General features: G+C 48.6%; 1 protein-coding gene across 2 annotated transcripts in view; it reads right to left on the bottom strand.

Annotated features, from left to right (window-relative positions):
- Window positions 1-5919: 5919 nt before the first annotated feature.
- LOC128403857 (hepatocyte nuclear factor 6-like) overlaps window positions 5920-17875 on the bottom strand; it is a 63304-nt gene continuing 51348 nt past the window's right edge. For both annotated transcript variants that reach the window (XM_053368964.1, XM_053368965.1), the window contains exon 4: window positions 5920-7995. In XM_053368964.1, coding sequence (XP_053224939.1) covers window positions 7688-7995 — 308 coding nt within the window. In that variant the 3' untranslated portion in view covers window positions 5920-7687. The remainder of the gene's footprint in view (window positions 7996-17875) is intronic.

The following is a 17875-nucleotide window of genomic DNA, read 5'->3' as shown; positions in this document are numbered from 1 at the left end:
GGATCTTTGGGGAGAGCTCTGTACCCAGAAGTGTGGGTTTAGGAGCCTTGAACCACTTATTGGAATTAAGTGTGCGAAGCTGCTTCAGGCGGAGTGAAGCTGCTGGTCTGCCTTTCCCAGAGCCGTTTCTGAATTGCCACAGGTCTCTGGGGTCTTGAGCACACCCTTCCCAAGATCCTTTCATCTGCAGTGTGTGTCCTGCACCCAATGAGCTGTGACCTTTTCCCCAAAGTTGGGGAAAGTTTCCTCCACCGCTGGAGGAAGCAATTTTGCTTGCGAATCCCAGTTGCTGGAAACCGCAGGACGAGAGTGTGCTCTTGTGCTTGGGTCCTGCTTACAGGTTCCCAACGGGCGTCTGGCTGGCCACTGTGAGAACAGGATGCTGGCCTAGGTGGGCCACGGGCCTCATCCTGCAGGCTCTCCTTAGGATGAACCAAAAGTAGCTGCCTGAAGAGAGAATCCGATCCAACCATTGTTCTATCTTCTATGGCCTTGGATGTGGTTCTTGAACAGAGGAGCTATTTCCTGATCTAGCTAACAGAGATCCTTTTTATTAGGCCATGCCTAGGAGCCTTCTGCAATCCAAGCATGTGCTCTGCTACAGAGCTGTGCTTACCCACACCCTGCTGGTGTAGAGAGAGGGCCGACCATCCTGAAAAGAAGGCTGCTCCAAGCTTTAGTTGAGTTGTCAAAATAACCCATTAATGTTCCAAGTCTAGGCTGCTATTTTGGTTGGGTATATTGTGACAGGTGTAGTGGACACTCCATGCCAAGATTAGCCAATGAGGTGACGTCTGGATGGTTTGGACTCCAATTCCCATCAGCCCCAGCTAGCATGGCCAGTACCCTGGGATGATGGGAGTTGTAGTTTAGCATCACCTGGAGGCACCTCATTGGCTACCCTTGCTCTGTGCAATGACATTGCTTGCTGGGCATGTATTATACCAGTTCTTGAGGACCAGCACAGGTTTCCTGTATGCTTCTGATTTCAGTTACAGATGCTTCCTCTGACACTTGCCCAGGTGTTGAGTCACCAGCAGGGCCTCCACTGCTTTGTGAAGTTTGTGGGGTGGCAGGGCATGAGAGGGTCTTTACGGTGGTGGCTCCCCAGATTGTGGAATGCCCTTCCCTCTGGCCCCATCACTTCTTGTACTTTTTGACGTTGGGTTGAGGATTTCACCTTTCTGCTCCTTTGAAACAATGGAAGGTGAGACACGATGCAATTGTAGTGTCTCATGGGGCAGCATGGTGAACGACAGGCCATAAATATATATAATAAATGGCTGTGCTTTGAGTCTTTCAGTGGGACTCGAGAACTTGTGGCACCCTCAGATACAGTAGGACTTCATCTCCACTCAGGCTAGGGGATTGCAAATTAGGTGAGTTTGTTGGTGGAGATTTGCTGTTGGAAATTCCACCTAGCAGTTTGACTGCCTTTCTAAAGGAATTTTCTTTTTGAGATTTTATAAGGATGCATTTTTTTAAATGCAGATGCTTCTGTCGAGGAAACACACACACACAAACACACTCTTTCCCCCTCTGCCCATTAAATGTAAAGCACTGCATTGTATTTCAATTCAGGACGTTTACTTTTTGTGAATTAACATTTCACCACAAACAGGTACAGGATGAGGTATCCAAGAAGAAGGAAAAGAAAAGAAAAACCTTTGGTATAAAATGTACAGCTTCTTCCTTTTTTTTTCCTTTTCATTTTCTCGTTTACAGGCCAAAAAAGCGACTTTGGTTTTCTCTCTTTTTAAGTTAGCTCGGTCGACAAACAAAGAAGAAACATTCAATTTATTAATATATAGTAATGCACTGCTTTGATTAAAAACATGACCACGTCACTCAGCTTACACCGGCCAGGGAGCGGGGAGGGGAGGGGAGAAGAAGAAAGGGCTTGTGGGAAATGTATCGGCGTTTGTTAGGTTGCCATCTTTTTCCTTCCTTCAGACAAACTTCTAACTTCTCTGTACCTTTCTGAAAGAAAGCCTGGAACTCCGAAATTGAGGCAGGTGAAATTTCTCCTTGTCTGGAAAAGCTGCTCTGGTGCTTTGTCTGCCTGTTATTAAAGGCACAGGAGCAATTGCCAAATTTGGAAAAGATGGCAAAACGATTTGCAGGGTTGCCATTTTTTAAACAAAACTTCCTTTTTTCTCTTTTTTTGCCAAGTCGGGGCTCTTTTCTTCTTCTTTAAAATGAAGACATTATTGTGCAGGGTCTGGATTTTTAAAATATATATAATTAAGGTCTCCTGGTTTGCAGCTGTTTTGGGAGCAGGGAGCTTTTAAACATCGAAAGAGATTATCAAAGCCAGAAGGCACCTTCTGAGGTCCCAGAGCTCAGAACCAGGGTCAGGCTATAGGAAACTTTGATGTAGAGGAGAATTAACTAGTGGAGCAGTCAAACGATGGGAAAAAAACTGGTTTCGAGAAAGTGTCCTTTTGCCATTTCAAAGTCTGACTCTCAGAGCTGTGTCTCTTAAGAATTGCGGGAATTGGAATTGTGGAGTTGGGAAGGGGTCCTAAGGGTCATCTAGCCCAACCCCCTGAAGTGCAGGAATCGCAGCTAAAGAATCCCTGCTGGATGGCCGCCCAACCTCTTGCCTTGATGTGGCAATGTTTGGTTTCTCTGACTAGGCCAGCGCCACACCCCTGTCTCCTGCACTCCAGATGTCGTGCACGAAGCGCAATTGTAAGATTTCCAAAACGCCACAGGCATCGCACTGTCTCCAGAACGCACCTTGCCACCCAGTGTGCTTTGTGTTTTGAAGATAATTCTGGCGTGTGGTAGGAGGGGAGGGGGTCAGCTTTGCATCGTCGGTGAGACGTCAAAGAAAATCTCCTCCTGCCTGTATCCGCTCCCTTATCTGCCGCATCGTAAAGGTAGTTTTTATTGCAGTCACCTGTCAATGCAGGTCTGCACACCAAATTCCACTGGCTCACCCACAACCTAAAACCAATATGGTGTTTGTGTATCCACTGGAGTGCTTTGTTAGCAAAGGCTACATTCGCATGCATTTAAAGCACCCTCGATACTGTTTTAAAGTGTCATGGCTTCCCCCAAAGAATCTTGGGAACTGTAGTTTAAGAGTGCGGGAGAGCCGTTAGGCGAAATCCCGGAGCTGCAATTCTCAGGGTGGTTGAATGATCAATCCCTCTTCACAGGGAACTCAGGGAATTGTAGCTCTCTGAGGTGAAAGGGGGGGAGGTTTCCATAGCAACTATCAGTATGCTTAAAACTACAGCTCCCAGGATCCTCTGGGCGCAGCAGCGGCTGTTTCAAGTGCCGCCATTGTGCTTTCAACATGTGGTGTGACTGTGGCCTTGCCTGATTTGGTAGATGTTGTCAGTGCAGCTGGTTTGGGAGCTGGAGGCAGGACCAGCCCAAGACTTTTCCTTTTTGGTGCCTGAACTGATGGGTCAGGACGGCCACCTGGACTCAGGCCTCCTCCATCACACCTGAGGACACACGCAACTCTGTCCCCTGTTGCCTTGCTGCTGCTCCCCCCTCCATCCTACCCCCTGCAATTGCCAACTGAGGCCTCTGCCTCAGTAAAACCAGTAAGCTTTTACACACACACAATAAAACCCCCAAATTGACACAGTGTGCAGATTGCATAAACATCTTTCAATGGAATGACCTGGGCTGCGCTCTGTTTCTTCCTATTTCTTCCTAAGTCACAGAGCTGCTAAATTTTGGAACAGGGACGGGTGGACAAAACCTCGCTGTGGCTTGCTTTGCTTTTTTTTTAAATAAAAACTTTGTGGCTCAGCATCTGTTCAGAAGGCCCTTCCAGCTCCTAACCCTGTGGCATAAATACTAAAGTGCATTTATTTCTTCTCGACAGCACCTGCACGGATCGTGGTAGCGGGGAAAGGGGGTTTGGGTTGTATCGTGGCAAATTCGGGGATGTGGTTGTTCCCTCGCAGCAGGAAAGTCCGTCTCCCTCTCTGCCCGGCGCAAGCTGAGAGTTTCTGACACGAAACAGAGTAACGTTTTCCCCCCCTTTTTTTTTCTTTTTTGAGAAGCCATGCAAAAAATAGATAGAAATATATCTATGTCACGACACTCGCGCCCACCTTACCCACGCATCCTTAAAACACATGCTCACCCACGCGGACGCACAAAAGACTTCCTTTGCAAAACGAAACAAACAAACAAAAATCATCTTTGGTATCGTTTTCGGTGCAAGAGACAAAGTGAGGTAGAAGTTTCTTTTTGTTCCCCCCGCCCCCGCCAGCAAATTTTGTCAGATTTCGGACAGTGGGAACACCCAATAGGGAAACAGGGAGGAGGAGGCAGTGACCAGTGGCGCGATGTTCTGGCAGGAAGGGGAGGAGCTATCCTTGCACCCACCCACCCGGGAATATGTTGTCATGTCAGCAGCCAATCAGAGAAAAGCAAAAGCCGGTTATGGCAATTTCACCTAGGAGGGCTTCCAAAACTAAAATAAGTTTCATTTGGTGTGGCCCACGAGAAGGGTTGAAAATGCATCCCCTACATTATTTGAGGAATCCTTAAGACAGATGGGAGGCCTTTTTCCACCTGAGGGACCGCATTCTACTCTTGGTGACCTTCCGGGGGCCGCTTGCCAATAGTGTCCAAGAGCAAAAGTGGGTGGAACAACGGATGTAAATGGCTTTGTACAGCTGGCTAGTTTCTGCACACCCTTTCCCAGCCCTCTCTAGAGAGCAGGGGTGGCCTGGAGAGGCGTCTGAGGGCCACATAGAGGGGCCTGGAGGGCCTGAGGTTTCCCACTCCGCCTTACAGATAAAGGCAGGTGGGACTTGGGTGTCAGCTTCTGGAAGAACTTGGGGAAACCGCTCTCAAACTGTGCCGAAGCGTGTTGTGAGAGAGAACAGCTCTTGTTGTGCATAAAATAATGGAACAAAAGTTCCCTCACCTGCAGTGGGGCAGGCACACCTGGAAACTTCAGGTCAGCCCTGGAGGTCTGCCCACCTGACCAGCGACGGAAGTCCCCCAAGGTTTTAAACAAGGCCTAAGTCAAAACAGAGAAGAACCAGACATTCTGGTTTGCGGTGGGAGGTGGGTCTGATGCTACAAACACAAATAATCCATTTCAACTTCCGTAGATTCCGGCGTATTAGGCGACTGGGCGTATAAGACGACCCCCCAACTTGGCAGCTGCCAATTTGGGGGGTCGACTTACACGCCCAGTCTTATACACGGCAGCTTCGCTGGGCAGCGGCAGTGGGCGGCGGGCTCCGCGCCGGGAGGAAGCTGTCCAGTGATGCTAAGCGGGCCTCGCTGGGTGGCTTCCTCCCAGCGCGGAGCGGAGCCCACCACCCATTGCTGCTGCCCAGCGAACCCATACCCGGCGTATAAGACGATCCCCGACTTTCTAGAGGATTTCCCGGGGTTAAAAAGTCGTCTTATATGCCGGAATGCAGGAAGTTGCAATGCAGCAATCACAGCTGAAGAATCGCTGGCAGTCCTCAGCTTGCCGGCCCACGAGTTTACTTTTGAAATCATCCGAAGAAGGGGGGGGCACCCTTCTGTGTAATTTACAAACTGCCGGTATTTGCTTGCCCCCTGCTGGCCCAAAGAGGCAAAAGCCAGACCCCTGACTCGCCCAGGGGTGCTATGGGCATCAGACGCCTCCAAGGCTGTTCTCTCTCAACACACCATCTGGGAACGAGCACTTTGAACATGCTTTGTGTTATGTTCTGAGTTGAATAGGATCCAAAATGCAGCAGTCTGATTGGTCCTAGAACAACAGGATCCAGAATGCAGCAGTCTGATTGGTCCTAGAACAACAGGATTCCGAATGCAGCAGTCTGATTGGTCCTAGAACAATAGGATCCAGAATGCAGCAGTCTGGTTGGTCCTAGAACAATAGGATCCAGAATGCAGCAGTCTGATTGGTCCTAGAACAACAGGATCCAGACTGCAGCAGTATGATTGGTCTGCAGGAGCCACCCAATCCAGCTCCAGATGGAAGTGAATTCACAACCTGATTGGCCTACAGGAGAATTCTGGAATTAGCCAATCACGTGCAGCCCATTGTGTAAATAATGTATATAAAGCAGATACTTTGGGGGAACTTTCATTCCTCCTCACCACTATGAGCTGAATAAAGAGCATGAAATCCACACTCGACTCCGAGTATATTTCACTTTGAATCAGAAAAGCGTCAGCAGGGCCTGTATCAAAGTGGATCATTGGTATGGCTCTCCATTTTTATCACCCCCTCCTGCCCCAGTTTGCCCACATTAGTAGCAGCTATGCTAATTTCCACACCTTGACGTATTTTGCTGGCAGATTGAGCTGCTCTTCAAAGGCACAGGTGTGGGCAGGGTAGGGTTGCCGTATTTCAAAAAGTGAAAACCCAGACACAAAAGTTGCTGAGGGTTTTTGGTTTTTTGAGATTTGCAAAATCTCAAAATAGAGGACATTACAGCAATTTCCATCCGGACATTGTTTCTGGCTATGTCCAGGAAATTCTGGACACTGAGGTCCAGCGCCGAGGGCCTTCTGGCAGTTCCCTCGCTGCGAGAAGCCAAGTTACAGGGAACCAGGCAGAGGGCCTTCTCGGTAGTGGCGCCCACCCTGTGGAACACCCTCCCACCAGATGCCAAAGAGAAAAATAACTACCAAACTTTTAGAAGACATCTGCAGGCAGCCCTGTTTTGGGAAGCTTTTAATGTTTAATAGGTTAATGTATTTTAGTGTTTTGTTGGAAGCTGCCCAGAGTGGCTGGGGAAACCCAGCCAGGTGGGTGGGGTATAAATAATAAATTATTATTTATTATTATTATTATATATGGCAACCCTAAGTTTTCCCTGGTCAATGGATGGCCTTTATCACCAGCCTGACAAAACTGGGGGGGGGGGCACCTCATTTTCTGTGCCTTGAAGTGCCCTGCCCATTTTGGGTGCTGGCTCCACCCACTCGTGGCAGCAGCCCCACCCACCGCAAGCACGCGGCCCCCGAGAGATCACCCCAGAGGCAATGTGGCCCTCGACCGAAAACATTGGTTCTCTCCCTTTGCATTGAGAAGGAGGCTTTCAATTCAACCCCTCCTGGTTATCCTGGGATTTGGTACGTGGTATTTCTACTCCTCCTCCAGATGTGCAACATATTAGATCAGTTTCCTGGCTTGCTTTCCCAGGGTGTTGGCAACCAAGGATGCTCCCATCTTTTTAAGCCTTGCCGCTTTCCCACTGAAAGAGAAAAATGGAAAATAACCTAGTTTCTCCCCCATAGACCCCACCGCCAAACACGCTTCTTTTCCCCTTCTCGCCACCAGATGGCACTGCCTCCTCAATAGGAACAACACAGAACAAGGTCTCAGCGCGGAAACATACGCAGAAAGTCTTTGGAATAGCCTTGACCGTAGACGCCGTCCTTTGCCTGGGAAACACCTTCCTCGCTCTCCGCCGTCCGGTTTTTCCATAACCCTCCTTTTAGGTCGCAAAAAGGTTTGCTCTCGTTTAGGATCCGGCTAGTTTCTGCCGTGAGGTCAGATCCAGAGAGGAATGAAACCGTAAAGTCGTATTACAACCCCCCACACCGCCCCCATCCTGGTTTTTCCCCTCCCACTTAGCGCATTGGCCAAGCGCCCTTCCGCCATTTTGTCTCCTGGCCAAAGGGCATCCTGCCATCTTTGGTGTAATGGAGGGTCGTGGTTGGGGGACGCCGGAAGGTGCCAAAGGGAGGCCCGTTACGCTTTGGTGCAGGTGACGGCCGAGGAGGGGTTGGTGGTGTGGCCCCCCGAGGACGGGGAGCGGCCCTCCTCCATCCACTTGTCCAGGCTGCGCCTCCGGGCGTTCATGAAGAAGTTGCTGACAGTGGAGAGCTCCAGGCCCAGCTGCTGGGCGATGGTGATCTGAAGGTCTTTGGAAGGGCGCTGGTTCTCGTGGAAGATGGCGTGGAGCGTGCGGCGCTGGATGTCCGTGAAGACCAGGCGGTGGCGCTTAGGGACGTGGTTTCGGTCGGCTTTGCCTTGATCTTGCTCTTTCCTTTTGCAGGCTGGCGGGAGGCAGCAAAACGGAGAAGAAAAGAGAAAATGAGAAGGCGTTCGTGACGCACCGTAGGGTCAGCTCATTGGGTCCTCTAGCTCCATGTGGCCCCTGAGGCCTTTTTTGGCCTCCCCCACCCCTGCAGCCCTTCCCCCAAACCAGGTATTTGAGTTGCAGGGTCCTAGAGTCCTCCCAGCTCCTCCCCAAAGCCTGGTTAGTGCTTTCCCAGTTTTGGGAAGGAGGTGGAGGGGTTCGGGGAGCCTGCCAGAGCCTCACGCAGGACCAGATCAAGACCTTCAGAGGCCCTAAGCACTTAAAAGATTTGGGTGGCACCTTTTACCATGTGGTGGAATTGTAAAGAAATAAAGGAATTCTGGGAAATATATAATGAGCTCCCGTTGCTCGGTCCCTGCTCCTGCCAACCTAGCAGATCAAAAGCACGTCAAGTGCAAGTAGATAAATAGGTACCACTCCAGCGGGAAGGTAAACGGTGTTTCCGTGTGCTGCTCTGGTTCGCTAGAAGCAGCTTAGTCCTGCTGGCCACATGACCCGGAAGCTGTACGCCGGCTCCCTTGGCCAGTTAAGCCAGATGAGCGCAGCAACCCCAGAGTCGGCCACGACTGGACCTAATGGTCAGGAGTCCCTTTACCTTTACCACATGTGGTGGAATTGTAAAGGAATAAAGGAATTCTGGGAAATATATAATGAATTGAGAAAAATATATATGTATAAATAACCCTTTTTGTTAGCAATTGTAGGTGCAGAGATACCGAAGGAACAGAAAAGACCGTTTATGTATGCCACAACAGCTGCAAGGATATTGCATGCCCAGAGTTGGAAAGACGACAAGGTCCCTACCAGAGTGGACTGGCAGATTAAACTATTGGATTACGCCATTGGTATGAAAAGTTGGACCTCCCTGATCTGGCTCAATACTGTCTGCACTGATCGGCAGCGTTGTAGACTGGGAGTCGCCCCAAACCCCCTTCCTGGATATGCCTTTTCAGGGATTAAACTCTTCTGCATGCAAAGCAGGCTCTCTGTTCCTGAGCTACAGCTGTCCCCTTAAAAATAAACCAAGTCTCTAGTCCTCATGGTTCTGAGGAAAATGCTGAGAAATAGTGATAGCGGAAGCTGTCTTATACTGAGTCAGACCTTTGAGCCATTTAGCCCCGTATTGTTTACATGGCCTGGCTGTGGCTCTCGGGAGTTTCAAACAGAAGCGTACCCAAATCCTGCCTACAGATGCCTTTTCAGGCTGTTCCCTTAAAAACTGAGCTAGACGGATTTGGTTCTGTGTATGGCACCTTATTACTGCGTCCCTCTTTAAACCAGCCTTTCCAAAGGGGCCAACGCTTTTAAAGTTTTGCTTTTAAAGGGGATGATGACCTCAAAAGAACGTGCCTCCCTTGTTTTTAATGCCTCTGTTTAATTGCATGGATTGGAGGAGGAGGGAAGAAAGGAGGGAATTTAATGCCAAATCAATAGTTCTGGTGACTGAAGTCTTCCGTCTCCATCCCTCGCTCAAAAAAAACCCTCGGCTCCCATCCGTATAGCTTCCCCCCTCTAAGAAAACCCTGCTGGGTTTCTGTCCTGAATGTGCCTCCCGGTGATGTAGCACTTCCTGGGTTTATTCTGTGCCGGAAGCTTCCGGAACGGTCGAGCGTGGTGGGGAAACTTCCTCTTCTCTCCTGCCCCTCACCCCAAAGAAATCACCCAAAGGGTTCACACATTTATGCAATAGGGGTGGTTTATTCTGAGCTGGACCACAAGACGCACCTAGTTTTTGGAGGAGGAAAACAAGAAAAAGAATATTCTGAATCTCAGAAGCCAGAACAGCAAGAAGGATCGCTGCGCAGCAAAAGCAGCAATCCCTCTTGCTGTTCTGGCTTCTGGGATAGCTGCGCAGCCTGCATTCGCTCCATAAGACGCACACACATTTCCCCTTACTTTTTAGGAGGGAAAAAGTGAGTCTTATAGAGCAAAAAATACGGTAATTCCTTCCGGAGGTCCGTTCTTAACCTGAAACTGTTTTTAACCTGAAGCACCACTTTAGCTAATGGGGCCTCCTGCTGCTGCTGCACTGCACTGCGATTTCTGTTCTCATCCTGAAGCAAAGTTCTTAACCTGAAGCACTATTTCTGGGTTAGCGGAGTCTGTAACCTGAAGCGTATGTAACCTGAAGCGTATGTAACCCGAGGTACCACTGTATTTGTAAGTAATAAAATGTGAAGATTTTTATGGTAAAAGTAAGCGTGATTTTAAAAATGGTTAAAAAATTATGATATATGTAAACTGCTAAAGATGAGGTAAAATGAAAATCAGATAGCGGGGACTTGGGGAAGCCCACCTAACAATGTTTAGAAAAATAAGGATAAGACAAGAATTTGTTGTATTGTTTGTTTTTTCTGTTTGTGTTGTTTAGTTGTGTTATAAAATGAATAAAAAAATTTGGGGGGGGAAAAGAACCTAGAAATCTGGGTAGACTCCCTCTGAACCTGGAGGTTCCATAAGAATGTCAGAAAAGCCTGGATGCTGGATCAGGCCCAAGAGGGTGGGATGCTGTTTAGTTCAGCATCCTGTTCTCCCGCTGGTCACCCAGATACCCCGAAGGGAAACCAGCAACAGGATCCAAGCGCAAGAGCTCTCTCTTCTCCTACGGTTCTGGTATTCAGAACCATTTCTGCCTCTGACTGTGGAGACAGGGCAGAGCCATCTTGGCTAAAAGCTCTTCCTCCCTCCATGAACTGGTCCGGCCCTCCTTTAAAACCATTACTGAAGCCTCCTTTGAAAGCACTGGTAGGAGGCGCGGATTTTTCAATTTCAGTCTCTCAATTCAAGTGCAGATCTCCACATTTCCATACGAGTTTGCGAAGGAGGAAAAAAAGTTAAGTCCTCACGAAAATTCATGAATGAGGCAGATCTGCTTTTTGCTCTGACCTGAATTGAATTTCTCCACCATTCCTACCCTGAGGAAGGAAGGGGGCCAACCTGGGAAGCTTGGAGAGGGAAAGGAGGAATTTGAGGACATTGAGGGGCAAAAAGCAGTGGTACCCCCTAATGGTGAGGGCTAAGCATCTCCCCTCACCCCCATTCCCACCGTTGGTGGTATAAAGTGTCTGGCAGTGTCTGGGTCCCCAGACGTTGTTGGACTACAAAACCCATCATGTTGGTCATGGATGATGGGAGTTGTAGTCCAATGACATCGGGGGTGGGGTCCCAATGTTGAAGAACAGTGGTGGATGTATGGTGTTCTTGTAAGAAAACACTGTCCCTAGTTGTGCTTGATTCCATGGGATGAGACCCTCCTTTAACCTGTAAAGGTAAAGGGACCCCTGACCATTAGGTCCAGTCGCGGCCGACTCTGGGGTTGCGGCGCTCATCTCACTTTACTGGCCGAGGGAGCCGGCGTACAGCTTCCGGGTCATGTGGCCAGCAGGACTAAGCCACTTCTGGCAAACCAGAGCAGCGCATGGAAATGCCGTTTCCCTTCCCGCTGGAGCGGTACCTATTTACCTACTTGCACTTTGATGTGCTTTCAAACTGCTAGGTTGGCAGGAGCAGGGACTGAGCAACGGGAGCTCACCCCAAGGCGGGGATTCGAACCACCGACCTTCTGATCGGCAAGCCCTAGGCTCTGTGGTTTAGACCACAGCGCCATCCTCATTCCTTTAACCTGTAGCTTTGCGCAAATACGGTTGCCAATTATTTACCAGCCCCTTGGAGAGTTAGTTAACATCCATAAAGCCCATACACCAACAACTTCCAGATTGTTGCAGACTATGCTCTCCTGGAATGCAACTATGTAAAAAAAAAAAATTGCTGGGGGGGGGGCCACTCTACAAAGTAAATGGGGAGGGGGGCAAGCCGCCTCCTTGCCCCTTGTCAACAGAGCACTGCCAACTTATCTCTCTGCCGTGAAAAGTTTCGTCCTGCCAAATTCTGTGAAAAGTACAAGCGCGTCCAGATCCTTATTCTCCTGATCAGTTGGCAATCCCTCGCCTGCATTCCCCCCCCCCCCCCCCGTGGCATCTTTTGACAGCTGCCAGAAATGGACAGAAAATGGAGGTGATGCACACACGAAAAGGAAAAGAGGATAGGGAAGGGAATGAGACGGCAGTGCTAGCAGCCACCCAGGTCCATCATAATATTAAAACAAGATGTAATTTTGCAAAGCTAAGACATTATTAAGCAACCTGGCAAAGGGTCTCCATTAACATTTAATGGGCTGAGATTTTACGGCCCTGTATTAAAACCTTGCAGGTTTTCTTATTTCTAAATGAGTCTTTTATTTTAATTAACAATCTGCAGGAGAACTTTTCAGGATGGCTTGAGGGCGATGGCTTCGGCAGGAGGGCTTTTGGGTGGGTAGGAAATGTGTGTGTCGGATAGCACAGATTTCTGTCCCAACTTTATCCCAGTGTCAATGTTTACATCTAAAAGGGCCGCACAAGGAAAGCAAAACCATTTCACTTGGTGGCTCGCCCAAAGGCCGGAAGGTAGATTTTTGTACAGCGTCTAGCACACCGTTAATCTGTTTTTCTATATCCAATTGTATCCTGTATGTCTTTACTAAGGGAAAGTGCCTGGCATTGCTTGGGAATCCCAAGAAACCAACAAGACCAGGGCAGTTTTGCTGTCGGTGGTAAGAATCAGGGCAGCTTGGAAAGTTTCTGTCTGCCATCTTGATTCAAAATGGCGTCCAGTTGTATCCAAACATTGATGAAAACCTGTTCCTTGGTGTCAGGAGCAGCCTGAAACCCCAGAGAGCCCATCTACAATGCTGTCCAGGGTTGTAAAGCCTGCGGAGAGAATAATTGGGTGCACTCTTCCCACCTTAGATCAAATCTATGCTGTCAGGTGCCATAAGAAAGATGCAGAGATAGCGCAGGATAGTGCGCACCCCGGAAATGATCTCTTTCAGCTTCTGCCTTCTGGAAGAAGGTACAGAGTTATAAAGACTAGGACTAGCCGCCTAAGAAACAGTTTCTACACAAATGCAATTCTGGTTCTAAACGCAGCATAAGGGGTCTCTCTATAGTATAGTGTATTTTAAAATGGGGTTTCAGAGTTTTTAGGGGTTTTTGAATGTTTTATGTAGTTTTTCAATTTCATTGTTCTGCATGGGACAATGACAATAAAGATATCGTATATATATAAACAGTACTGAGCTAGCTCGACCAGGGGTCTAAAGTGGCATAAAGCAGCAAGCTTTCTATGTTCCTGTTTGAGGCAGCACTTGAGGACTAGAAACTTGCTTTGCTTTTCAAGGGAGGGCCGTTGCTCAGTCTAGCAGCCACTTTGTGCTGCCTGCCAGTGTTGACAATACTGAACTAGATGGACCAAGGATCTGACCTGGTATATAGCACCTCCTTATCTTCCTTTGCTGTCGTCCTTAATTATGTCTATTTTTTTTTTTATACCATGTTACATTTTCCCTCTCATTTTTTTTTAAAGCTGCTTTGGGTCTTTTATTTTTTAATTTTTTAATTGTGCTCCAAATAATGAACCAAATAAAAAGAAAACTCACTAGCAATGGGAGCAAAAAACACCATACAATTAACTTTTTTTAAAAATAGTCTTAATTCATTAACAGCTTTGCTTGTCTGCCTGATGGCCTTTGTTGTGGTCTTGCGCTGGTTTTTTTGGGGGGGGATGTTTGTGGTTTACTTTTTCCTGCTTTCTAAACATTTTATTATATGTTAAGTGTACAACGCAATTGGGATCCCCCTCGCTGCCTCGCCCACCTCCTTGTAAAAGTGTCCAAAAAAGATTTTAAATGGGAGAAATGCAAATCAAATTGCAGCTGTGGCAGGTCCCAGGGCAGAGGTAGATGGACGGAATTAGGTAAAGGGGGATTATAAAACGTGGATAACAGATATCAAATTAAGTTCTGCTTAGAGCAGACCCACCGAAATTTACGAAACTAAGTTAACGGGGACGAATTTCAGTGGATCTCTTCTGAATAGCACTGGCAACAACCCAGTCACAAGTTCACACCTCCGTATTATATCCGAATCGTATGCCGTCCCACAAGACCCTCTCCTACCCCTTACAGTCAGCATGCAAATATTTCAAATCAGATCAATTATAAAAGAAAACAAAACAGCAGAGATTGGACAGTCCCAGATCAGAGGTACCAGAGAGAGAAGGGAAGAAATGAAATTTAATAATAATAATAATAATAATAATAATAATAATAATAATAAATGTCTTTTGGCACGAAGCGGCGAGGCTTTTCATTTTATTTCATTTTTTGAAGAAGCCCTAATCTGTATGGCGTATCTGCCTTGCGGCCCTGAAACGTGACAAGCTCCCTTCACTCTCCCGTCTTCCTCCTTCCCTCTCCACATCTTCCCTGAGTGGGCTCAGCTCAGCTCCCCCCCACCTCCGCCCCCTGCCTCTGCACTGCCTGCACGCTGATAGAAAATATTGATCAGATCCAAGCTACGCCAGCTGCAAAGACCAGGCAGTTTTGCATTAACCCTTGCTGGGAGGGAACGGCGGCATGCCTGCGCCGAGGAAAAACGAGACGGGGACCCCATCCCCTCACCCTTTGGGAAACACGGAGTGGGGGCGACTGCCTATTATTTTAGGGGAGAGCTAGCAAAGCCACTGGGGACGCGGGTGGCACTGTGGGTTAAACCACAGAGCCTAGGACTTGCCGATCGGAAGGGCTAGACAGAAAATATCCAGGGTCGCAGAAGCAAGCGCACAGGTTAAGCCGCAGCGGTTCTCAACCTGTGGGTCCCCAGATGTTGTTGGACTACACTGTGGGTTAAACCACAGAGCCTAGGACTTGCCGATCAGAAGGTCGGCGGTTCGAATCCCCGCGACGGGGTGAGCTCCCGTTGCTTGGTCCCTGCTCCTGCCAACCTAGCAGTTCGAAAGCACACCAGTGCAAGTAGATAAATAGGTACCGCTCTGGTGGAAAGGTGAACGGCGTTTCCATGCGCTGCTCTGGTTTGCCAAAAGCGGCTTAGTCATGCTGGCCACATGACCCAGAAGCTGTACGCCGGCTCCCTTGGCCAGTAAAGCGAGATGAGCGCCGCAACCCCAGAGTCAGCCACGACTGGACCTGATGGTCAGGGGTCCCTTTACCTTTACCTAGCAAAGCCACTGAGGGAGGAAAAGGTTTATACAGAACATAATAGAGCAAGCCCGTGGCCCGTCGAGTCCAGCGTCCTGTTCTTGCGGTGGCCAAGCAGGTGCCCCAAAGGGGAACCCCACAAACAGGGCCCGAACACAAGAGATATTCTCCCTTCCTGTGGTTTACAGCTACTGGCATTCAGAAGCAACTATGGAGTCAGAGCAGAACCATCATAGCTAGTTATAATCCACATTAAGGTAAAGGGACCCCTGACCATTAGGTCCAGTCGTGGCCGACTCTGGGGTTGTGGCGCTCATCTCGCTTTATTGGCCGAGGGAGCCGGCGTACAGCTTCCGGGTCATGTTGCCAGCAGGACTAAGCCGCTTCTGGCAAACCAGAGCAGCGCATGGAAATGCCGTTTACCTTCCCGTTGGAGCGGTACTTATTTATCTACTTGCACTCTGATGTGCTTTCAAACTGCTAGGTTGGCAGGAGCAGGGACTGAGCAATGGGAGCTCACCCCGTCACGGGGATTCGAACCGCCGACCTTCTGATCGGCAAGTCCTAGGCTCTGTGGTTTAAGCCACAGCGCCACCCGTGTCCCCAATAATCCACATTACTCATCCGTGAACGTGCCCAGTCCTCTTTTAAGTGATTTCCACAGTTCAACGACACATTGCATGAACAATTTATTTCTTTCCTCTGTCCTGTTCAGCTTCATTGGCTGTCCCCCCGGTTCCCAGAGTTACGAGAGAGGGAGGAAAACGTCTCCCCTGAGTAGTAGTGAGTGAAATGTTTGCCTTTTTTTAAACCGTCTGCCAATGGATGGGCTAGACAGAAAATATCCAGGGTCGCAGAAGCAAGTGCACAGGTTAAGCCGCAGCGGTTCTCAACTTGTGGGTCCCCAGATGTTGTCGGACTACAACTCCCATCACCCCTGAGCTCTGGCCTTGCTAGCTAGGGGTGATGGGAGTTGTAGTTCAACAACATCTGGGGACCCACAGGTCGAGAAGCGCTGGGTTAGGGGGAAGCAGGAGCAGAGGAACCTCTCAATGGCAACTCCACATAAGCTTGCGCCGCCAGGTGAATCTGGAGCAGGGCTTGCGCCCGATGTCCGTGTGGGAAACAGACAAGCAGGGTTGTCTGGAAACTTGACAGGCCAGGCATGCTGGAGACTCGGATCTCTGATTATTTGGCCTCTGTTTTTTTGGAGGTGATGCCTGTGTCTGGATGGTGAGACTCCATTTGGCACCGCATCTAAACGCTGCATCCTTCTTGAACAAGGTGCCATCTGCACTTTAAACTTAAAGCAGCGTCATCCCACTTAAAGCAGTCACAGCTCCCCCCAAAGAATCTTGGGAACTGTAGTTTGCTCAGGGTGTGGAGAGCTGTTAGGAGACCTATTTTCCCCTCACACAGAGCTACAGTTCCCAGAGTTCCCTGGGAAGAGGGGTTGATCTTTAAACAACTCTGTGAGGAGGATAGGGTGGTTTCACAACTCTTGGCACCCTTAAACTACAGTTCCCAGGTTTCTTTGAGGGAGGGAAGCCATGACTGCAAAAGTGGCGTGATTCTGCTCTAAACGGATCATGAGGATGGGGCCTGAATCTTGCAGCAAGGCAGCCACACACTTGGACCCCATCTGCTAATGCAGCAATTTGTGTGAGGCCGCATGAAGATTGTCCGTTTTGGTTCTCCCACTTTCTCATTTCCCCCCAATATTAAATTCAGTTTCTCCACATTTTGCAGCAATTTGAGGATTTATTTATTTTTAATCCTCGTGAGAATTCACCAGCATTTGTGTGCGAATTCCTTCTAACGAACACGTCTTCGTGTGAAGTTTTGACTAATGCACGCATTTTTCCATCTTCCCCCAATATAATGAATATATCCATGTTCTTTTCACTAATACCCTCATTTGTATGCCCACTTTGCCCTGATAGATGCATTTTTGTTTGGAGAGCACTGCTGGAGAATTTGGATACTTGTGAATACTTGCGGGTTAAACCGCAGAGCCTAGGACTTGCTGATCAGAAGGTCGGCGGTTCGAATCCCGCGACGGGGTGAGCTCCCATTGCTCGGTCCCTGCTCCTGCCAACCTAGCAGTTCAAAAGCACATCAAAGTGCAAGTAGATAAATAGGTACCGCTCCGGCGGGAAGGTAAACAGTGTTTCCGTGCGCTGCTCTGGTTCGCCAGAAGCGGCTTAGTCATGCTGGCCACACAACCCGGAAGCTGTACGCTGGCTCCCTCGGCCAATAAGGCGAGATGAACGCCGCAACCTCAGAGTCGGCCATGACTGGACCTAATAGTCAGGAGTCCTTTACCTTAAATTTTGACAGATGGCTATGTTCTGGTTTGTGCATTGTTTGCAAAAGTACAGCTTTGATAGAATTGGCTTTAAATGAGAACAGAGTTGAATTTCTCTCCCCATGCCCATCATGCTGATTCTGTTAGAAATTTAAAAATAGCCAACAATCCCCTTTGCGGCTGCCAAGTGATCAGCCACCTGCCTATCCAGCTCAGATTAGTCTTCCTATTTTTTATTTTTATGATTTCCCTATTGAATGTGGTTTGTATCACTTACTTAAACTTTCTCCAAGCAGATGGAACAGTGTGTCCAGTCCTCTAAATGTCAGAACCATGCACTTTCTTTGGGGGGGAGGGGTTATAAAATATTCTTGAGAGAGATTTACAACAGAGATGGAAAACTCTGTGCCCCCTCCCCTTTTGTTGGACTACAAGCAGCGAATCCCGAGTCTGTTAATTTCAGTTTCTATTCAATTGTCCTTTGTCCCTTTT

The sequence above is a fragment of the Podarcis raffonei genome, chromosome 16 (genome assembly GCF_027172205.1).
Source record: "Podarcis raffonei isolate rPodRaf1 chromosome 16, rPodRaf1.pri, whole genome shotgun sequence".
NCBI lineage: Eukaryota > Metazoa > Chordata > Lepidosauria > Squamata > Lacertidae > Podarcis > Podarcis raffonei.
Note: the sequence above shows the minus strand (reverse complement) of the source record. Positions and strands in the feature narration are given on the sequence as shown.